Genomic DNA, 23723 nt, shown 5'->3' with positions numbered 1-23723 from the left:
GTCCTCATCAACATGGGGACAAGGTGCTTTGGGGTGGGAGGGCCGTGTAGCCCCCCTTCCCCAAGGCACCCCCCATGTTGAGGGTACGGCTCAGGAGGGGGTGCGCTCGCTCGTCCCCATCCCCTTTCCTGGCCGGCCGGGTAGCGTGCTCGGATAAGGGTCTGGTATGGATCTGGGGGGGACCCCCACGCCATTTTTTCAACATAGGGGGTTCCCCTTAAAATCCATACCAGACCTAAGGGCCTAGTATGCTCTCGGAAGGGGGAACCCACGCCAATTTTTTTTTAATAAATTTGGTGTGGAGCTCCCTCTTGAGAGCTGATAATTCTGTGAGAGTCGCCTCCGTATAGACGGAGATCCGACTTGGAGGCGACCTCCATTGAAATCAATGGGTACCAGTCGCCTACAAGTCGGATTGAAATAGTACAGGAACCTTTTCTGAAGTTGGAGCGACTTCAGTAGTGTGCATTAAGACGGCTCTCATTCACTTACATTGATTTTTACATGTAGCGCGACTTAAGGCGACTAGGGGCGACCTGAAGTTGGATCTGAGTCGCCCCTATGTGAACCGAGCCTAAGGACCATTCTTCCCACTGACCATCACACTAATGTATCAGGAGTTGTAGATTTCTAATTTTTAGTATGGGTTCCCCGAGACCAGAGAACTTTTTCAAGGGTTCCTCTGTGTTGAAAAGGTTGAGAAAGGCTGGTCTGAGTACAGCTAATGCCCCGTACACACGAGCGGACTTTTCGACATCCAAACTCCGACGGACTGAGTCCGGCGGACTATCCGATCGTGTGTGGGCTGCAACGGACTTTAGCGAAGCTAAAGTCTGACGGACTTTAGAAATGAAGCATGCTTTAAATTTTCCCGACGGAACTCCGCCGGACCCGGTCCCCTTTGAAAAATCCGCTCGTGTGTGTGCTACTCCGACGGACTAAAACCGACGCTAGGGCAGCTATTGGCTACTGTCTAGGAACTTCCTACGTCGAATCCAGTCGTACGTCATCACGTTCGACTCCGTCGGAGTTTGGTGTGATGGTGTGTGGTCAAGTCCGTTCGGTCGAAAAGTCCGCCAGAACTCCGTCGGAACTCCGGCGGAACTCCGGCGGAACTCCTTTGGAGGTCTGTCAGACTTAATCCCTCTCGTGTGTACGGGGCATAAGACCCTATTTCCAATAGACCTACCCTTCTAGACTAATCTGCAAAAATCAATCTCCCTACCATGGGCGTCCGCAGGACTTTTTTCAGGGGGGCATCATTTTAGGGTCACCCATGCACCGCCCCTTTTCGACAATGTCATTATCACATTATCATGGTCAGAGTCTGCAGACATAGTATAGTCCCAAGGATAAGTAATGGATAATGGCCAAAAGGCCCTTTTACCAGACCCAGCGAAACAACAGCAGTGATTCCTCCAGCTGGACGATCGCTCACTCTGGGTTCCCCGAGGGCGACTCTGGTCAGTAGTGTAGCATGTCTGTACCCTGGTAGTGGCTCAGTCTTTCTCTCTCTGGTGGCGCTGGGCAGCGTGGCTCTCTCTCTGGTGGCTCTGGGCAGCATGGCTCTCTCTGGTGGCACTGGGCATCGTGGCTCTCTCTCTGGCTTCCACCCAGCACACTCCTCGTTCTTTGTCCTGTTGTACTCTCTAGCTCAGCTTTTTTCCAGGCTGCAGTCTCTCAATATCTCTCTTGATCAAGCTGTAGCCTCCTCCCTGTGTAAAATGGGACCGCCATGTGCCATGATGTTCTCCTCTCCTAGTCTCCTTTGATTGGCCCTCAGTTATGGGCAATAGGGAAGGAACGGAGCGGGCAGGAAGCTGGGTGGGGAATCTGGTGAGAGCCACCATCTCTTCTCCCTGAAAGCCGAGTTCTCTGCTGGACTGAGCAGAGAAAAGAGCCCGAAGTCAGACTACACTGATGGGGGGGCTTGACAGCACCTTGATGAAGAGGTCCACTTAAGGAGAATTTATTTTTTTGCATAGTATTAAAGGTATGAGATTAGCAATTTAGTGTGATGAGTGCGCTGCTTATCTTCGTGAATCCCAAGAAAGACAAACTCCAGGGAAGGTGGAAGTGTCAACTGCAACCTAAGATTAATTAGTTCAAAAAAATATGCAGGTAGATTCCTAGATGAACACGACACCAAGGACACTGTGGATCACGTGGTGTCAGGTACATCTAATGGTGCCTCATAGGGGTATAGTACACCCTATGCAAAAACTTAAATTGTATAATTTTTTCTCAATTTATCAATTTAGGACCGCTCTCTAGACAATCATCCCAGCTTTCCCTATCCAAAGAGGGAATGTCCTCCCTCTACATCTCCCACACTTGTTCCAGCTTAGGGGAGTTTGTATTAAGCAGAGCCCCATATAGAGCCCCATACAGAGTAGAAATGGGTTTATCAATATCCCCCTGGGTGAGCAATTCCTCAATTGGATCAGTCTGGAGGAGGGGCAGCTGAGGAAACCAGGCCCTAATCGTGTGTTGCATTTAACAGTAGCGAAATTGCATCCAAGTTGGTAGATTAAACTTCTCAGCAAGTTGCATGAATGACAGGAGAAGAATCCCCGAAGGCATAATATCTGCTAGAGTTTTGACAGCCATCTTGACTTATGCATAAACTTTTCCCAGTCTTATTATGATGCATATGGCCATCCCCTGACTTTTTTAAATTAAAATTGTAAATGGTTCCTGTGACCCATCATATATGGATATAGATGTGACTCTCTTAAGTTGGACACCAGTGCATTAGAGACTTTAAGAAAATTCTTTACTCCCTCCTTCAGCCCTACTGAATAAATGCCCGCCCAACTTAACTTTGCCACAATTTAAACTTTTGTTATATGTTACCACTGCATCAATGCAGTACAAACTATTGCCAAGACATGGAAAACACCCAATCTCAGTCTCCTCAAGAAAAAACATAAGGTAACACAATTTATGATCCACAGCAAAATTGAGGCTACGTTGTCTGACTGAATCCCTAAACATTTGAAAATCTGGGAACCATGGGTGGACAACTTTTTACCATTACACTTTGACCAGTCATTACCTCCCCCCCCCCCCCAAGGCAGTCACAAAAAATAAATAAATAGGTCCTTTAAGTGCACAAGTGTACTGTGTTCGGGCGCCTGACACAGTGCACTATGGGAAGCGTGATGTCTATGCAATCACGTGACTGCAAACGAGACGCTTAATTTGCCTGCTTTTGACCTGCCTTGTGGCGCAATGCAATGCGCCTGAATGCTGGGCAGTGCTTACCCTCGGAGTTGCGGCATCACTTCCGGCTTCTCTGCGGCAGTGATAAACCAAAGTGATGTCCATAGCTCTGCCCAAACTGTGCTTTTTTTTGCTTCAGTTTCCCAAAGTGAACTTGCAGCAGCTCTGTCTCTGGTGCTGTATCTGCGTGCAGGTAGGAAACAGACCTATTTCTGGGAAAACTCCAAGTTTCTCTATTCCTCTGTTATGGGACTAGGTAGCTTTGCTTCTGCTCTGACATCCTTGCTGTGTACTCCGGGGAGTTAACAGGTCGGCAGATAGTCCCAGCCTGGATCTCTGGAATGCGAGGAGAGATAGCCCGATTTACTGCAGCCCTTTATTATGCAGGGTTCTCAGTGTGCAGCCCAGACCATCGAGACAGCATCAGCTTTGACCCCTGTCAGGCAGAGCAGTAATTAGTGCAACATCTGTACAGGTGTACAGGAGGGGGGGTGTAACATGTACTGGGAAGATGTAATATGTATAGGGAGGATGTAATATGTACAGGAGCGGGGTAAAATGTACAGGGAAGGGAGCTAATATGTACAGGGAGGGGGTAATATGTACAGGAGGGGGGAAATATGTACAGGGAAGGGAGGTAATGTGTGCAGGGTGGGGAATAATATGTACAGGAGGGTGGGTGACATGTACAGAAAGAGGGGAACATGTACAGGGAGGGGATAACATGTACAGGAGACCCAGGAACATAGCACAGGGATGTGGGAAATCCTCATAATAGGCACAGCAGATGTACAGACCAGGCCTGTGTTACCAACAGTTAAATTTTTCAGTTTGTTTACGCCCCCCCAAACATTTTGAGTGCCAGCCGCCACTAACTGGAACCTTGATTAAGACGCTTACAGATACCCACTGGTTCTGCTAGCTGACATCTGGTTTTCTTCTACAACCACTAGACCCCCTGGTTTTCCCTTTCCCCTTCTACATTACTTCTGCTCTTTTACCTTACTGACCAGTCACTTGAACCGTGTAAGCCTGATAAGCTGCTTTCCACTTCTGCTACTATGGAGCTCTTAAGTGCGATTGTAAAAAGGGGGAAAGACTGCGCTTACAAATGAAATGAATGAGGTAGAGGCTAAAACAAGGATAATAAGCAGCAACTTTCATATGTGATATGACAATAAAAGCATAGTTTCAAGAAAAAAAGTTGAGATTAGCATTGCAAACTACAAAATATTCATAAAAATATCAGCATATATATATTTGCAATGCTAGGTCTTTGCTACAATTGCTGAGATGCATACAGTATATGAGTATTCAATAAAGTCTTAGGCAGTGGGGAAAGAAATAGATGCAGAGCCAAAGGTGGTGAAGGGATAGAAACCTCAAACTCCTTAGTCCCAATCAAGGTTCATAAGTGCACTCCACACGTTTCAGAATTACAGATGTTGTTGTCACCGCGTGTCACCATCACCAAAAACAAAATGCCTGCTTACCAGATTGTCAGACCTATAGAAAAGGTCAGCTGCGACTGTGGCTGATTACCCTGCCAGGGCCTTTGGACAGCAGTAACTTCAGTACACAGTGGTCCTATGAGTGCTCCCTCTTGTCCTCTCACCTCCGCTATCCACAGATGTCCCACTCAAAAGAGAAGACGGAAGCTCCACATAGTATAGGTTCCAATGATATTTTATTCCAAAAAGTTTAAAATTTTAAAAGATGAAAACATCTCTCTATCGCATAAAAGAATATACTGGCCGGTACAGAAAGCATTCACCTGCACTTTCTGGACTTCGTATTTCATGATGACGTCAGCACGTTATCCGCCCTACTAGTTTCGTCACAGATTGACGTTGCCCTGGGGCACGGGCGACGTGCTGCGTCATCGCCTTAAATATACAAGCAAACAAACCAGGCCTCATTTTGAGTTCCGAGGTCTCAGTACGCAAACCAAGCCTCGTATTGGTCATACAGGGCAAGCCTCCCTATGAGAGTAAACTGGACCACTCCTATATTGTATGTTTAGCTCAACTCAGCCACATTAACACATAACGCTATCAATGGGTACATATATAACAATAAAATTGGACTAAACTGGAAAATAGGTGCACAAAAAAGGGAAACAAAAAAACATCAAAAAATACGGACAGCATCGGAAATCCATCCACGAATACTCAAGTGCTGCCCTCTATCGGCCACCCACTGATTACGCCCAGAGACTACTTTATCATTACCACATACAAAAAAAAATGTTTTAAGTGGAAAACCGTAAGTTTCAGCGAAAAAACAGGCAGCAGACACTCTGATGCTAATTCTGCATAGGAATCCACCCGACACCAGGTCAGATGGTCTACAGACGCAGTGAAGTGTACTGCTCAACAATATACAATTATTAAAAGAGCTTTCTTATTCACAAACATTTACTCTGAGGAGTAAAAATTATGCTATGTGAATTAATATATATATATATATATATATATATATATATATATATTAGAATTTTATGTATAGAGTGTGTATATATTTTCTGGTCATGGTCAGCCACTCTGTCTGTTCTTATACAGTGACATCCCTAACCAGGGTTCAGGTTATTCTCAAAAGTGTACAGTAATATATGGATTTAACATATAGATTACATTAGTGACAACAATCATTTAGTACATTAATTGCAAAGAAGAAATGTGAACGTATTAGGAATTATCTACGAAAGCATTCACATCAATGTCTACATTGAGACCTAATGGGGAGAAGCAGCCCACTTTGTAGATCCATTTCATCTCAAGTTGTGAGATCCCCCTAACCAGTGAACCCCCCCTCCATGATGTGGTATATCTATCAATACCCAAAAAGACTGTATTCTTATTATGTACCAACACTTAATGTTTTGAAACAGAATGCCCCGGGAAGCCCTTCCTGATGTTGTTAATGTGCTCATTAAGTCTAACTTTCAATGCCTGTTTGGACCTGCCCACATACTGGAGTCCGCACAGACATTGTAACAAATAAACCACCCCCGTAGTAGAGCAGATAATGAAAGGTTTTATTTTTAAAACACGTGACGAGCTAGTGGCTGTAAATTCTTTGCTATCTCTGTGTCGACCGCCATTAAGGGCGCAAACTTGGCATTTCCTCCATTGAAAAAAGCCCACTAAATTTTGAAAAAAGGATTCAGTTTAGATGGTGGGTTCAATACACTGGGAGCAAAGAGAAGGAACCCCTCTGAAAACCACCTGTGGCCTTGAGGGTAGGGAGGATCCAAGTATCTTATTGTTACACAGAATGTGCCAGTGTCTTTGGATAAGTGCCTTTATCCTCCAGTGCTGTGTTGAATAGCTAGTAATGAAAAGTATGAAGGGCTCTCTAGTTTCCTACATGGCTTCCTCAGTAGTTTGGGTTCTGAGCAACAAGCTTCTATCAGTCTGCTGAACCTGACTAACTATCTTGTTAAGGGAATTGACCTCATATCCTTTATCGATGAATCTTTTCGTTAAAATCTCTGTTTGTTCTTTAAATTCATCGACTCTGGTACAATTCCATCTTAGTCTAGTGTACTGGCCCTTAGGGACGGCATTCAGCCACATTTTATGATGGCAGCTGTCTTGGGGAATGCAAGCATTCCTATCAGTGGGTTTAAAGAATGTTGACATAATTAACCCATCTGACTCAAATCTTATCCTTAGATCTAGGAAGTGTACCTCCTCTCTACTAGCCTCAGAATTCAATACCCCTGTTGTTATTGAGGGACTCCATAAACTCTCTTAGGCCATCCTCCTCTCCATCCCATAGGAGGAGGATGTCGTCTATATACCTTGCCCACAGGATAAACTCTGGTCTCTGGTTGAAGTTTTCCACATATATTTTGTATGTTTGTATTTTGCTCCAACTTGTACATTATCTGAGTGTTATTTCAGTTTATGAATCGTTTGTGCATTGTTTATTGTTTCTTGACTGGCAACACACGCACAGAATAAAATTGTACAGTGCTGTAAGCAGTTCTTTGCATTCAATAAAAATATTGAACAAGAAAATGATTTAATTTAGTTGTGGTTGTTGTGAGTGCTACAAGCACCCCCAAAAAAATAATTGTTTAAAAACACAGTTCAGACACCATAGAGATACAAAACAACAGTATTTTTACTTTTGTATTTACTCTGTTCTTAGTGCTGACTGTACATATATAGATTTTTAGACGAGTATGTTTGCACGAATATTTGTATGAAAATTGTTTGTACATTTGATGAATGGACGTATGTCGTTTGAAAATTCCACTTGTTTTTAACATCCGATTTTAAAATTAATGGAATTTCTGAATAAAAACCACATACACTGTCAGAAAACTAATTTGATTAAGAAAAGTTTTCTACTCTGCTCCTTTGAATTTTCCCATTACTGTGCCCGAAAACGGACGTCATTTTGACCCCACTAATGATTAGAGAATAAAACAAACTTTCTTAAAATGATAATTTTTTGAATAAAAATCTATACATGTATGGCTGGCATTAAGCTTAGTAACCTCACAGCAAGTTTAAAAAAAATGTTTTTCTTTATTTTAATTTTTATTTTTTATTTTTAACCACTTATAAACCCTTATTACAACCCTAATATTATCCTAATTAACTCCTTCTTCCCCTCATCTCCTTGACTTAATTTCCTAATTTTTCTGTATGTTTCTATTTTTAAACCATTACTATTTAAACTTTAATCTTTTTTATTTGTTTTATTTATTATTTTTTTAATTAGAAGAGCGCAAACTTGAAAAAAGAAGCCTTTATTTAATTTGTAAATACATTTGAAATGCTTTGTATCTTTGTAGACTTTTGTAAATGGGTGATTCAGCCAACCAAAATGGCAGAATGAAAATCAGAGGTAGATTTCTACATAGCCAATATAGGCCATGGTCTATGGCGACGGATAAGCCAGTGAAGGCACTCGGGTACCCGTCAAAACATGTCATTAACATATTCCCAAAAGGGCATAACTTTACACTACTATTTCAGTTATGGGTTCTAGTGTTAAGATGCAAAGTGGCAAAACTGCTATTTCAGCCTACATGTCTAACATCAATGTGCCTTCTGTTGCTATGAGGTTTGATTTCGTGTGATATGGAGTCTGGGACAGGAGGTGGGCAAAGAAGGTTTGACAAGGAGGGAAGGTACTTTACAGCTGATCTTAGTAAAAATGAGGACCACTTTTAATGCTATAATTCAAGAATTATTAGAGCTACAATTTCACACAAATCTGGAGTTTAAAGGTGGAGGAACAATTTCAATTTATGAATTAGGGAACACACACGTTAACATTACATACATTGACACATTGCAGTTCCATTCACTTTGAACAGCATCCCAATACACAAAGACAATGTACATGCATTGCACAGTAACAACGTATGGCAATGTGCCTTTATAAACCAATATTTTCAATAGGCTGCAATGCTCATGAACACTTGAAAAAACACATATTAACGCACAGGCATTAATGCAATACACAAATGTAGCACTGCGTACTGCGGTCTGCGTGAGTGAGTGAGGCCCAGCAATGTGTTCAAGGTTCTGCAAGGGAAAGCCTGCTCACTACCCGCGCGGCCCCCCCTTCCCCAAGGCACCCCCCATGTTGAGGGCACGTGGCCTGGTACGGCTCAGGAGGGGGGGCACTCGCTCGCCCCCCCTTTCCTGGCCGGCCGGGTAGCGTGCTCAGACAAGGGTCTGATGTGGACCTGGGGGGACCCCCACGCCGATTTTTTTCGGCGTTGGGGTTCCCCTTTAAGTCCATACCAGGTGGCGGGGCCAGCGAGGTATCCTTCGCGGGCCCCGCCTACCTGGAGACCCGCTCGAAATGAGCAGAGTTTTCTCCGGGCGGGAAAAGTCCGTTCATTTCAAAAGTACGGCGGACTTGCATACACACGGCCGGATTGTCCGCCGAAATGCGAGTCCGGTGGGAAGATTGGAGTGTAAAACTACTTTCTAAGTCCGCCGTACTTTCGGGTCAAAAAAGTATGCCGGAGGCTACACACGGGGGGATTGTCCGGCGGACTTGAGTTTGCCGGACTTTTCCACCCGCTTGTTTGATCGTGTGTACGCGGCATTACTGTGTTTTTCTGCCTCCTTGTAACATTCTCCATGAGTTCCAAACCTCAATGTTTCCAATCCCTTCTGTTTGGTTTTGGACATTAGCTGCAGTCATGTACACTATGCTATGCACACTACATATCCTATAGCTCATTGTCCCTCAGGAGCAAGCAAGAAAGAGTGTCTGCATTCCTACATACAGTGGGACCATGGAGAACAAACATAGACACCCTTGAACGGAAAGTCGAATGACAGCAGCAAAAACTAAAATAAAGATATTTGGAGGGGACTGAGAGTAATAGAAAATACTTTTTTTTAAAGAATACATAATTGAATAGAATCTTTTTTTTTTTTAACCAAAGTTTAGTGTCACTTTAATCTAAAGTTTAGAGTTTGCGTATTAAGCTAATAACTCTTAAAGATATAATTTAGCTAGACATGATGCCAATCTATCTATTAATTACAAACTTAATGTATGAAGAAATGCTTCAGTAACTGCAGATGTGTTCAAATCAATTTAATTTTCAGGTCAGAGATGTTGTCCATATATTGGAATTCAAAAATCCGCTTCTCAAACGTGAATATCTGTATATCAAAGCCAAAGCATATCATTAATGTATGTGAGCGCTCCGATACATAAACATATACAAAAGTGTTTGATTTAAAAAATGGTTGATTGTATACATAACTACAAGTGTGCACCTTTGTATGCAAGTCCCTGCCATTTTTTTTAACAGTATCCAGAGAACGGTCTTATGTCAAAGGGCTTTGGGCTTATGTTGATAGCATCAGGTTGACATCAATTTGAGAGGCTTCTGAGATCATTGGGAATTCATTGACAGATGTATTTGACCTGCAGTAGGACACTACCTGACCTGCATTTGACCTATTTGAAGCAAGTATTGCATTCCCATAGACCCGTATGGGAATGAAAAGCCTGCATAAAGTGAACAAAAGCCTGTCAACACAAGCCCTTATCTTGTCCACAATTGACAGTTGTAACACTATCTGCCAAACTGGAAACCTGTTGAAAGCATTTGTAAATCAGAGATTCACAGCTCCAAAACGCCAAAAAACTAATTAGAGGAATCTTGCATTGGCAGTTGTTCAGTATAGCCTATATTTTGTTCAGCATTTTTTGTTTATCCTATATAAATTGTGAAAGAAAAATGCAGCAAGTAAAATGGAGTTTTAGTTTCAGTCTGATATAGAGGTAACGTGCAAAATAAGAAGGTTCAATAGTCTAAGAGGGAGATGTGCTAAATAGTGTTAAATTAAAAACAAAATGCTTACCGTGAAAGTAAAAGAATGAAATAATACTTTTGGATGTTGGACTTGTAGAAAATGGCAGCGACAGGGTTTTGTAGTAACGAAGACAGCTCAGTGTTTGGCTTCCTTCTCAGCCAGGAGGTGTACAGCTCCTTCACCTGGGAGCACACATAATCTACGCAGTGCTCCCAGACACCAGAGGACCAATTAGCCTCTACAGACTAAATTGGGGAGAGTTTATGTCACCAAAGAGAGAGGGAAGTGGATATAGAGCCCAGAAACTCCATGCTAAGACTCTCTTCCTGTTCTGGAACACTTATTTTGTATCCACCACCTTTACTTTGGACTTCATTATTTAATGTATAATATCTTTGTGCTGATATCTAGTGCAAATTTACTGCATATAAAACTGTGATGTAATATCTGTAAAATGGTATAATCCCAGTTTACCTACATGTTTGCATTAGTTAGTTTAGTCTTAGCTAGACCCATCCCTTCTTCATGTTCCTCAGTTAGTTTGCAGCCTTCATGGTGGGCACAATCTGTGGAAGATCATTGTCCATTTACACTTTGATATGACCAGTTAACATCCATTTATTTCATTTTCACAAGTAAAACTTTGTTGGATGTAACTGGAGAATTAAGCTGTCTGTGGAGAGCTCATTATTGACAGATGTTCATATTGGCTGGAGGTCTAACTGAGGTAAATGAATGCATCAGCGGATGCTTGAAAAAGAACACCTCCTTTCTGAATGTCTTTAACCACTTTAATACCGGGCTCTTAAACACCTTCCTGCCCAGACCAATTTTGAGCTTTCAGCGCTGTCGCATTTTGAATGACAATTGCGCGGTCATGCTACACTGTACCCAAATGACATTTTTATCATTTTTTTCCCACAAATAGAGCTTTCTTTTGGTGGTATTTGATCACCTCTATGGTTTTTATTTTTTGCGCTACAAATAAAAAAGTACCGAAAATTTCGAAAAAAAATGTTTTTTTTTGTTTCAGTTTCAAAACTTTGTAAATAAGTACGTTTTCTCCTTCACTGATGGGCACTGATGGGGCTACACTGATGGGCACTGATAAGGCGGCACTGATGGGCACCAATGATGTGGCACCAATGAAGTGGCACTGATGAGGTGGCATTGATGGACACTGATATGTGGCACTGATAGGTGGCACTGATGGGCACTGATAGGCGGCACTGATGGGTGGCACTGATGGGCGACACGGATGGGCACTGATAGGTGGCACAAATTGGCACGGATAGCTGGCACGGATTGGCATGGATAGGTGGCACAGATGGGCATGGATAGGCAGCACAGATGGGCATGGATAGGCGGCACAGATGGCCATGGGTGGGCACTGATAGGTGGCACGGATGGGCACTGATAGGCGGCACGGGTGGGCACTGATAGGCGGCACAGGTGGGCACTGATAGGCGGCATTGTATTATGTTATACTGTACTAATGGATGCCAATCAGTGCCAAACAATAATGCATGCCAATCAGTGATGCTCATTGTGGGCACTGATTGGCATCCATTATGGGCACCGATTGGCATTCATTGTGGCACTGACTGGCATCCCTGGTGGTCTAGGGAGGATTACCTTTTCGAGGGCATCCCTGGTGGTCTGGTGGCGTCCCTGGTGGTCCAGTGTGGGCATCCTCGGGGGGCTGTGCTGATAATCGATCAGCACAGACCCCCCCGTCAGAGGAGCAGCCGATCGGCTCTCCTCTACTCGCGTCTGACAGACGCGAGTGAAGAAAAGCCGATCACCGGCTCTTCCTATTTACACTGTGATCAGCCGTGATTGGACACGGCTGATCACGTGGTAAAGAGTCTCCGTCGGAGACTCTTTACCGAGATCGTAGTTGCCGGGTGTCAGGATTATGAAACCACTTTGCCACCGTCAATTGCCTATAGGGCGGGGGCGGCAAGTGGTTAAAAGGTGACAGTGTGGAGCAGTGATGAGTATTCAGTTGCAGTATTGCTGAATGGCAAGGGGGTGCCATCTGGCAGTACGTGACGGTTCTCGGTTGTTGTATAAGGGGTGTTGGGAGGCAGTAAAGTACAGAGCGAGGGGTGTAGGGGTAGGGGTGCTGGGTGGCAGAGAAGTTATGTCAAGGAGAGCTGCAGTGGCAGGGAGATACAGTGTTGGGGTGCAGAATGCCAAGGGTACTGGTTCTGTATAGGCCTACATGCAAAACCTGTCTTCTTGTAAACCTTCAGGAAGACTTCTTGATATGGTGTAGATTTTCCCAAAATGGCAGGCAGAATGTGCTTTCCACATGTTTTAAAAAAGGTCCAGGTAATTAAATCTCTGCTGCTATATTATATGTTTAAGTTGTTTGCAAATATTTTTAAGCAGTTCAGAATTTTTCATTAAAATAATAGTCATGCAATATATAAAAACATATATAATTGCCTTATGAATTATGAACTTCCGACACAGGAACTCTTTCATCACTATGAACCTTTACAGCTCTCTTCAGCAGAACATGTACAAGCCACGGATATGTTATTATCTTTGGAGACTCCCTGTGCTGGGATCTGATTGCCAGTATTTGTGAAGATTGCTGCAGGTTAGTGGACATCAGCAGCACTGTCCCAAAATGCCAGGTTAGCTCTGGGAAAAGTGTAGATTTCTCGGGAGCTTAAAAAAAAATAAAAATAAAAGTCAACAGCTACAAATACTGCAGCTGCTGACTTTTAATAATCAGACACTTACCTGTCCCAGGGTCCAGCGATGCGGGGGATCGAAGCCCTGCTCCTCTCCCCCTCCACTCTACGGCAGTGGCATGTTAACTGTGGGCGCCCGGCTGTGGCTTCACAGCTGGGCTCCCACTGCTTTTGCGCGAGCCGTGCCGCACGCCATGGCTGGATGCGCAATCATCTGGGATCTGTGACATGTCCCAGATGATTGCCTAGAGGGTGGGGGGAGAGGTTATCTTCCTTCCGGTGATGAGGGCGCTGAGGGAAGTGACGTAAGGAGCCGAGGTGAGTAAGGAGGCAGATAAGAGGGACCCCCTAGCATTAAGAGTTGAGTAAAAAAAAATATATTTTTCCAAATGTTATTAATCATTTTTAATGCAGCTGAAAAATGCTAAAATCATTTTTGGAACTCCACTTTAAGATAACTCAAAAGCACATCAAAAGTAGCCCCTGCAGCAGGTAAGTTTGTGTTGTTCTATAGAATAGTAACATGTTAGAACCCCTGTCAGGGTTTACTTCCTCTTTAAAGTGATTGTAAAGGCTCGCTTTAAAAAATAAATATATATTACACTTACCTCCTCTGTGCAGTTGGTTTTGCACAGAGCAGCCTGGATCCTCCTCTTCTCTGGTCTCTCTTTTCTGCTCTCTCCCTCCTTTGAGTGCCTCTCAGCCAGCAGCTTGTTAAAGGTTGTCACCCAAGCTGAGTCAGAGCTCCTTGTATCCATTCAAACACAAAGCCCAGACTTGGCCCTGCCTCTTCTCTTTCCTGATTGGCTGACTGACTTTGATTGAAAGGCGCGGGAGCCAATAGCACCGCAGCTCTGTCTCAATCAATCAGGAGGAGTGCACTGGATGACTGAGGGGATCATGGACATTGCTGGAGAGAGAAGGAGGTCAGATAGGTAATTGAGGGGTGCTGGGGAGGCTGCTACACACAGAAGGTTTCTTATCTCAATGAATAGAATGCATTAAGATAGAAAACCTTCTGCTTTTACAACTCCTTTAATTTTAAAGCAATTACTGTCAATTTACAGTTAACATTTCAAGTCCTTTCAAGAAGGTCTTTTTCACCCATGTCCATTATTAGCTGGCCTGAATGACCTTTATTTATGTGCAAGACTTTAATGGTAGTGTTTGTAAAGCTGGCCATATACAATTTCAGTAAGACATTTTAGTTTTAGGAATGTTTGTTTGATTTTCTAATTGTTAGTGGTATGAAATCAATGTTTGTTTTTTACCCCAGTGACAAAAAATTTGAAGGAGCAGGATGGGAATTTTTTTGTATCAAATTAACAGATTTCTAACAGTGAATATGGCTTTCATTCAGGAAAGTCTATTCTTTTTTTAACCACTTGCCAATATACGTCTGCAGAAGGGCACGGTGCGCAAAACCATGTACCGGTATGTCACTCCATCATCATCGGCTAGTGGGCACGCGCACGCTTGCGGCGGCATGTGCGTGCACCTGCTGTGCACTGCTGGGGCGTGCCCGCGGGTCCCGCTGACTCGGTCCACCGGTGGATAGCGATCGTGCCACCCTGTTCTGCCTAGAAACATGACAGAGATCTACTGCTCCCAGTGATCTCTTTCATGTTCTAGTGAGACCATCCCCCTACAGTTAAAGCACACTTTGGGAGCACCCTTAACCCCTTGATCACCCCTTAGTGTTTAACCCCTTCCCTGTCATTGACATTTACACAGTAATCAGTGCATTTTTATAGCACCGATCACTGTATTAATTTCAGTGGTCCCAAAATAGTGTCAAAAGTGTCCGATCTGTCTGCCCCAATGTCGCAGTCATGATAAAAATCACAGATTGCCGCCATTACTACAAAAAAAAATATTAATAATAAAAATGCCATAAATCTATCCCCTATTTTGTGCAATAACTTTTGCGCAAACCAATCAATATACGCTTATTGCGGTTTTTTTTTACCAAAAATATGTAGAAGAATACATATTGGCCTAAACTGAGGAAGAAATTGTATTTTATTTTTTTGGGGGATATTTATCATAGCAAAAACTACAAAATATTGCTTTTTTTTTCAAAATTGTCACTCTTTTTTGGTTTATAGCGCAAAAAAAAAAAAAAAACCCAGAGGTGTTCAAATAGCACCAAAAGAAAGCTCCATTTATGGGAAAACAAGGACGTCAATTTTGTTTGGGTACAACGTTGCACAACCACACTATTGTCATTTAAAGCGATGCAGTGCCATATCGCAAAAAAGGGCTTGATAAGGAAGGGGGTAAATCCTTCCGAGGCTGAAGTGGTTAAGGAAAGTCCAAAATTGAAATTTAAAAGCAAATATTTCTTGAATAAATTTTGAGCGGCATTCCATCATGTCATCTAAAGACTTATGAAAATGAAACTAGCATATGATCAGCTTAACCATATATATGTATAGCTGGGTGCGGCCAGTTCTGTCATTCTCTGGCTCCATTTTTGCAACCCTCAGCCACTGAGCTGTTGGCAAAAACAGCAAGCGGGCTGCAGAGCTGCAGGTGCCGGCTTGCTCATTTCCCCGCTGCTGTGAACTGTACACAGCAGCTGTGCAGCGCTAAGACTTGTGCCTGTCTCTGTACTCAGATTCCCCGCTTCCCCTCCACCTTAATCTTTGTGAGAGCAGGCTCCGTTACCAATCGCTCTTTTCTTCCCGCTTCCTCTGGCAGTGGCAGATCGGATCCAATCAGCAGCCAGGAAGTTGCCACAAAGGTTGCTAGGACTGGTAGTTCTCCGGAGGGGAAGCTCAATACGAGTGAATGGGGGAGAGATGGACTCAAATCTTCAGGAGCCAAAATCACTGCTGAGATAAGAGGAGAGACTATCTCAGGATACTGAGGGGCTTTTGCAGAGGGAAGCCATATTGAGAAGACCAGTTGCAGTACGTGCCACAGCTACGTGAGGGAGAGAGTGCAACAGAGGAGACTTGCTGCCTAAGCCCGTCTGCCTGCATCAGAGGGAGGTCAGACCTGCTACCAGAGACTGCATAGTATGGGAACCAGAGTTAGGATACCGAGCCACATTGGTGGGCCAGAGGTGAGACTGACCCTCTGGGACCTAAAGTCTGGAACTGTGAACTGCTAACTGCCAAGCTTGTGGAAATGGACCTGTCACCTGCCAGGCATAGTGAGAATAGATACAACACTTAACCCCTTGCTACACCCAGTTCCACACAGACTGCTCGTTACTTAGCACTTGTGCACCTATATACCTTATAGTCTTAAAGAGACCGATTCTTGTGCACCACCGACAGAAGGACCCCACTCCAAGCCAGCTAATGCTAACATTAAGGCATCTGGTACTTGAGACACCACCATCTAGTGGTACCTCGCTCAGGAAAACGTATGGATACCCATATCTGGGGTATCATTATAGAGTGCACTCAAGAACATTGATAGATATCTCAGTTAAAACTTGACTGTCATTTAGGCTTTATTTAGACATGTGGTTGGGCGGGGGTGGTAAAAATGCACAGTTGAGCTGTGGTTTCTCCAACCACCAACTGGTCCCCCTCCCCTAAGCTGCAATACAGAGCAAACGGGGGTGTTTAAAGTTTACCAGACATGTAGTAATCGGTGGGTGACAAACCCACCAAATGCTACACACTGAAACAAATGGGGATGCGCCACAAATGCTGTAAGGCACACTTGTTAGCAAAAATGGGGTTAGATTAGGGGACATCACATTGCTTCCTCACCGCCTGTCAGTAGCCTCTGGAGTGCTACTCGAATATAGATCAGGCTTCAGAGGAAAAGGAGATTTAGATGCATGTATAAATCTACCCTTACAGTTTACATTTCTTGTTATTTCAGAAAGGCCTTCTTTACCTAACCCATTATTAGCTACACTCTACTTATGGACAAGGCCTTTAAAGTAAACAGCAAAACATGTGTTGCCGTCCAAGATCAAACTAATGGCAGTGTTTCTATTCATGTATTTGATATTTAAAATAATTAATTTCAAGACTAAATCTTAACCATTTGCTAAATAGTTAGAATACTGTACACCATTATGTTTAGGTTGAGGCTGGTGAAAAATAACCAAAACAGACGCACAAAAAGCCTACAGTCCACTGAACAAGTACCAGTCAACCATGTTATAGGCAACGTTATTTATAACTTAACTGAGAAACACAGCCTGGGCCTTCCATCTGTAATCTGTAGGTTCAGAAATGGAAGCAGATGAATAAGTAGTCAAATGTTCTCAGCTTTCCATTCTTTAAGATTAGCTGAACAGGACGCCATGATGACAGTCTGATGTCAGATGGGGGTATAAAAAGCAATGCTATTATGAGAAAATATTAAAAGCCGTATACAACAGAGGGTAGACCATGAAATCAGGCAAGGAGCATTACGTAAGATTCAGTAATATTTACTACTTCAGGCTGCCTGGTTTGAGCGCACAAGGACAAGGTTAAAAGAATTCCGTAGGTAACAGTTAACAACAACCATCCCATAGCTTTGCTCTAACCAGTCACCGTGACAAGCAACCAGCTTTCCCAGAATCAGTCATGTCTGATTATTTTTCATTCCTTCTTTTGTCAGTCCTGTGTGTTGAGTGCTAAATCAACTTCATTTGTTATTTACCGAAGCCTTCTGTCATTTTCCTAAAATTGTTCTGCCATTGAGTGTATCCACAGATTAATGTACCCACATAGACACACACACACACATTATATCTAGGCACATTTGTGTGTGTATTTTCTCAGGTTTTCGCCTCTGTTTTCCATGATACATTCAGTAACCTTATTCTTACCAGAAAATCAGTAAGTCATTTAACCTTATTAGCCTTTGCATAAAATATAGTGTTTTTCCTTTCTTCTTTGTGAACCATAAACCCTTGAGCTACAATTACTTTATAATCCCATTTTTTTTTGTAAACCATTGCACCTAACTCATAATTATCTCCTTCATGAGGTTGATTTTTTTATTTTTCTAAAAATCACCCTTTTCAATACTCTTTTATGTAAGGCTTTTCATACTATTGTTTACCCTCTCCTGCTTAATTTTCCTTTATCATCCTGAAAAAAGGAAAGCTTTCTCAAAATCATTAGGAACGCTATGGCTCACTGCACATCCCGAAAGGAGAGCCGTGTACCACAGATAGATTTTACCCTCAGCCCCTCATCCACATCAGCCCCAACCTTCCCCCTAAGGCAGTTAAGAAAGGCGAATGGTTACCTCATTCAGAAGAAATGTCGCACTAGAATCAGAAAAAGACATAGAAGGGGCATATATTGCCCAGAGCTGCACTCTCAAAAGCTCTTCTTACAGCCAAGGCAGACTTTGCATCCTCTGTTGATGTGCCTGTGTACGTTCATAGCCTTTTCTCTCGCTTTCCATTACACAGCCACTCTCTACTTCCCTCCTTCCCTCCCTCTCTCCCATCTACTCCTCCTTCCATTTCTGTCAGTTCAGGTCCACCTCTTCTGTTACAATGTGGTTGAAATTATGGATCCATGGATATGTAAGTGCCAAATAATTGTATTAATGTCTTGTGGCAACAAGAAGAGAAAGCTATTGCTGTATATTCAGAGGCACCAAATGGATTTCTCTTTTTTGATTATACAGAAACAGAGCCCCCTGGCACTGAAGTCTCCTATGTTTCTTGTGTGATGCCACTCACAAGAATCAGCGGTTTCCTTGCTGGAGGCAACATTGAAACCTCTATTCACAGTGTTTTTTTTGCAGATTTATGTTCTTAAAGTGAATGAAATATACAGCATTTTTACAAACAACATCATTTTTGGTTTGCATCTTATCTTGACCATCAATAGTCTTACAAAACAATGTTTTCTGACAAAGTATAAAAATGAAAACATGAGCCATAAAACATTTTGATAAAACCATAGAACAATTCTAAACCTATATGAACCCTGATTGTTATACATCTAAATTTTTATCTGGATATAGTGCCATATATATATATATATATATATATATATATATATATATATATATATATATATATATATATATATACACCCATGATTTTTAGTTTACTTAGCAAGAACACAACTGGAACTGAATAATGGCTCAAAATATGACCCATCAGAACAAGGGTTTAGAATTATAATGAATATTTAATTCTTACAGAAAAAAGGTAATTCTCAACATCAAACAAAGTTAATGGTTTTAAATGATAAAAACACTGAAACAGAGCAAAACATGAAACAAACTTACAGAACAATCCAGACATTTTTCAAAAATATCTATATAATTTATATTTTGAGTTGTTTTCAGATACCTCTAATAATGTATTTCCTCTTTGAAATCACTTCAGCCCTCATTGATAGCTACTTAGAAACTAAGGCAAGTGTGAGTATTTCAACATCTTTTGATGTTTTCTTCCAAGTAGAACCTAAAAGTGTAGTGTGAATTCTATTAGTGGTAAGTGTCCTTACTTTGAATAGCACATGAGAAGGGTAGCTTAAGATGGCATAGGAACTTGATGGAGATAAAATAGAAAACATCTGCACTATGCCCCCTCTATTATCAATAGGTGGACCGCAGGTGTAACTTAAAAATATACTACTATATTTGTTTATCCACCGTAAGACTAATGACAACATGGAGGTTTAAACCATAGACTGAAAGCATATCTTTGAGCATTGGTAGCTCATTTGAAGAAATCTTTTTTTGTTTTTCGTTTTTTTATCTCCCCCATAACATTTTGTTGTTACCTGTTGATCTAACTAGTATATCCATTATTTTTCCACATTCTGGAACATGCCAAGCAATCTGGCAAAAGTATAACCACAAGGTTGAAATTCTTTTTACTGGTGGGGGTGGAAGGTGTTGTCCTTTTGTACCTGTCATTTACATGCCTCCCTAGAGGCTCCACATTAAGCAGGCCTGGGCTCACAGTATGCCAGGGCTGAGTGGTGCTCACATGTCATTATCTGCGCACTGCTCAGTATTAGAAGAATGCCTGTCCCTGGCTGCTGGAAGAAATAGCTTATTCTCCTGTGACGTCAAGATTGGATTGAATAATTGTGAAAAAGTTATTAAAGCTTTTTTTTTTTATCAAATACATCTTGGAGGGGTTCAGGGGGTTGGATGCATAGGGGGCTGGTATTCCAAGAGTTGGCTTAAATGTTGCCCATAGATTCACTTTAAATCAGTGCTATGGCTTCCAATGGAAAACATATGGACTAGAGAACCTAATTATAAGGGCATTTGCACTTACAGCTTTCTCGTTGTCTTCTTGCAAGGTTTTACAAATCCCTGTTGTTCTTGGCAGTGAAGTCCACCTTATGCAGCTTCCTGTGATGGTGTGGCAATGATACTGCACTGAATGCAGGCTGTACTTTAAAAGTGTGAAGTGGCGACTAGTCTGGAGAAGGAGGCCATGTTCACAATTAGTGTGGTTAGTATGGCATGTGGAAATTTGAAAGGACATGTATGTAGTGCCAGAATAAGGAGAACCCTGCAATGTTCCCTTGATGGCCCAAGTCCCTATACTGCCCCACCATAGTAAAACAATAACACAGTTATGTAGAACATGCTAAGCAAAGAGCAAAAGGTGCTAAGATGGTAAGCACAGCAGAGCTGAGCGGGGATATTGATGTATGGAACAGAGCTCATAGATGTTGGCCCATGTGTCCACTGCTACATGAACAAATGCATTGAGTGCATGGGGTAGGGCCACTATGCTCTGGAGCAATTCCAAACATCTTCCCTGCTGTAGTGGATTTTCTGCCACCAGCTCTTTAAATAACGGTGTGTGTTACTACTTTAATAATGGGGTGCAGAAAAGAAAGAGTGCTAGCTGACCTGACTTGCTCAACAGAAACGGGGGACAACAGCAACAATGGTTAGGACTGCTAGTCCTATTTCACCAGCAATTAAGGAACAATAAAATAAGTAGTATTTAGTGGTGTTCAGGATGGATTGGAGTGGTGCCAAACAGTTTGTTGGCAGACCATAGAAGTAGGTGTTAATGATAGTAAAGCTAAGATATAATGAGCACGTGTAGTACATTTTTAGTTAATCTATGCATGTACGGATGCATGTTTTAAGGTGGAAATGACAGAAAGTATTTAGTGAGTGAATGTGATATTTAAATAAGATCCATATGAAAAGGGCTTGGGGAGCTGAACGTACTTGGTTTTTTAGAAAAGTAATTATTATTTCATGTAGAGAAACAGTCTGAGAAGCAGGATGACACAAAAAAGATGAATAGATCAAGACCTAAGAGAATATCTGAGTATCATCTTCATTGAAGTGGTACTGAAATCCAGTTGAGCTAATCAGCTGGCACAGACTATAGATAAAGAATGAGAAAGGAAGTGTTCCAAGGACAGAGGCACACCAACAGAGGGCAGGAAAAATAAGGGGCACTAAAAGTTTATGAAATTTAAGAAAAAGAAAGGAGTCTTGATTAATACAGAGCAGTCAACTGTGGAGAACAGATCAAGAAAAGTAGTAATGGAGTGCTCTTTGGATGTTGCAATAGGTACCGTATTTGCCGGTGTATAAGGCGACCCGGCATATAAGACGACCCCCTAATCTTACAGGACAAAAAAGGTTTTAAAACTGTACTTACCGTATAAGACGACCCGGCTTCCGAGGCTTCATATTTCTTCCTTCTTCCTGCATTTGCTGGAGCCAATCACGGCGAGCGATGTATTCTATTAATGAATACAAAGCCTGCTTGGATTGGCAGAGGCTGTAACATCATCAGCCCGCGCCACTCTGACTCTCCAAGCCAATCAGAGCAGGCTACAGAGTAGCCTGCTCGGATTGGCAGAAGTCGTTACTCCAATCCGAGCAGGCTTTGTATTCATTTGAATACATCGCTCACCAGGATTGGCTCAGCGGTATATACTGTATGTAGCCGAAGCTACATACAGTATTACCGAACACCCAGCCGGCATCCGAGGGGCTGACCCGGCGTATAAGACGACCCCTGCTTTTTGGCCAATTTTTTTACATGCAAAAGGTCGTCTTATACGCCGGAAAATACGGTAGATCAAGACACCAACGAGAAAAGCAAACATGAGTCTAAGCTTATAGGTTCCCAGACACTAAACTGTATGCAATTGTGCTGAAGCAATGTTTGTAAATATTATTAAAATATCTACCGTTATTAAAGCCAAACTCCAAGCAAACAAATAAATATACAGATTAAATTCATATAGGGAACTGTTTAGCTGCCCCAAGGATTGCTATTTCTGTCTATCCAGAGATTTACACAACTCTGACACACTTTGGTTGCATTTTCTGAAAGCGCACCCAAGATGCGCCATGCAGGACTTTAGGTGTACTTTCAGAGAATGCTTCAAAAACACCTGATAGAATAGAAGACTATGGAAAAGTGCAGGTAACCTACACGTAAACCGCGGGTACACTGCAGTGTGCCCACACTCCCAGATAGCAAGGATAACTTGGAACAAATTTGTGGCATTGTTGAATTGTAAGTTTGTTAACTTGCTGCACATTTTCACTGGCAAGTTGTACCCTTCTAGAGCACTTGAAGCACGTTCTAGTGCTAGAGTCTTGCTAGAGTTTTGCCAAGCAAGTTCTAGTTGACACTTTTGCAATTTGCTTGGCAAGACTCTAGCAAGAGCAACATTGCAGTGGTGAGTCTACAGCAAGAGCTCTGCAAGTCTACAGCATAAACATTCAACCCCAGTGACCCCTGTGGTGGGATGACTATTGCACAACATAACTGAACCAGTACTTGCAGCAGACTTCCAGAATGTTTGCAAAGAAAGTTGATCTGGAGTCATGCAATGCGGACTTGCTGCAATTGTGCAACAAACTTGTGAAGCATGACAAGTCTAGCAATAGCTTAGCAAGTAATTTTCAAGTTTGCAGCACAATTGCTTGCTATCTGGGCAGCAGTGTGAAAGCGCCCTAATACTTACAGGTCTCCCCTCTGACCCCAGCCTTTGACTGGACAGTGCTGCTTAACAACCAGCTATTTCTTTATAGAGAATTCAAATCGGTCAATCATTTTTTGACTGATCCGAATCCGAATTGTTCTGAAAAGTTGGAATTCGTTAGAAAACAAAAAAATGAAATACATTTTAACAGCTTTCAACTAAATTTGTTACTATTTGTTTTTATTTCATTTGTAGATTCGGATACATTCGAATCTCAGAATAACCAAAAAATTGTCCGAATTTGTATTCGGACCGAAAGTAATTGCACGTGTCTACTAATTGCCACACTATTGTTTTGAAATTACATGCATTGCACGGTAATTATGGGTTTAAATCAGGTGGTGAGGAGGCAACATGTCGCCTCCTCACCAGCTGTCTAACACACTCAGATCACTTTTCAGAGGAGCAGCAGTGCCTGCTTCACTTATGAATAAGCCCTTAGTTGCATTCAGCAGTGGAATCCTTAGGGCTTTTTCACACATAAAGTCAGGGTTTTACAGCCCCCGATCCATACCCCCTTAAGCTTTGACCAATTCAAGTAAACGGGGCACTCTGCA

General features: G+C 42.4%; 1 protein-coding gene across 3 annotated transcripts in view; it reads right to left on the bottom strand.

Annotated features, from left to right (window-relative positions):
• Positions 1–23723, bottom strand: part of CACNB3 (calcium voltage-gated channel auxiliary subunit beta 3) — a 345917-nt gene that overhangs the window by 261442 nt on the left and 60752 nt on the right. Inside the window, exon 1 of one of the 3 annotated variants that reach the window (XM_077483316.1) lies at positions 18458–18644. The exons of the other annotated variants lie outside the window; for them this stretch is intronic. Coding sequence (XP_077339442.1) covers positions 18458–18499 — 42 coding nt within the window. The 5' untranslated portion in view covers positions 18500–18644. Of the gene's footprint in view, positions 1–18457; positions 18645–23723 lie in introns of those variants that run through there. 3 annotated transcript variants of the gene reach the window in all.

Source organism: Lithobates pipiens, unplaced genomic scaffold, assembly GCF_037356315.1.
Source record: "Lithobates pipiens isolate NorthernLeopardFrog02 unplaced genomic scaffold, aLitPip1_a1.2 Scaffold_16, whole genome shotgun sequence".
NCBI classification, from domain to species: Eukaryota; Metazoa; Chordata; class Amphibia; order Anura; family Ranidae; genus Lithobates; species Lithobates pipiens.
This window is presented reverse-complemented; position numbering and strand designations above follow the sequence as displayed.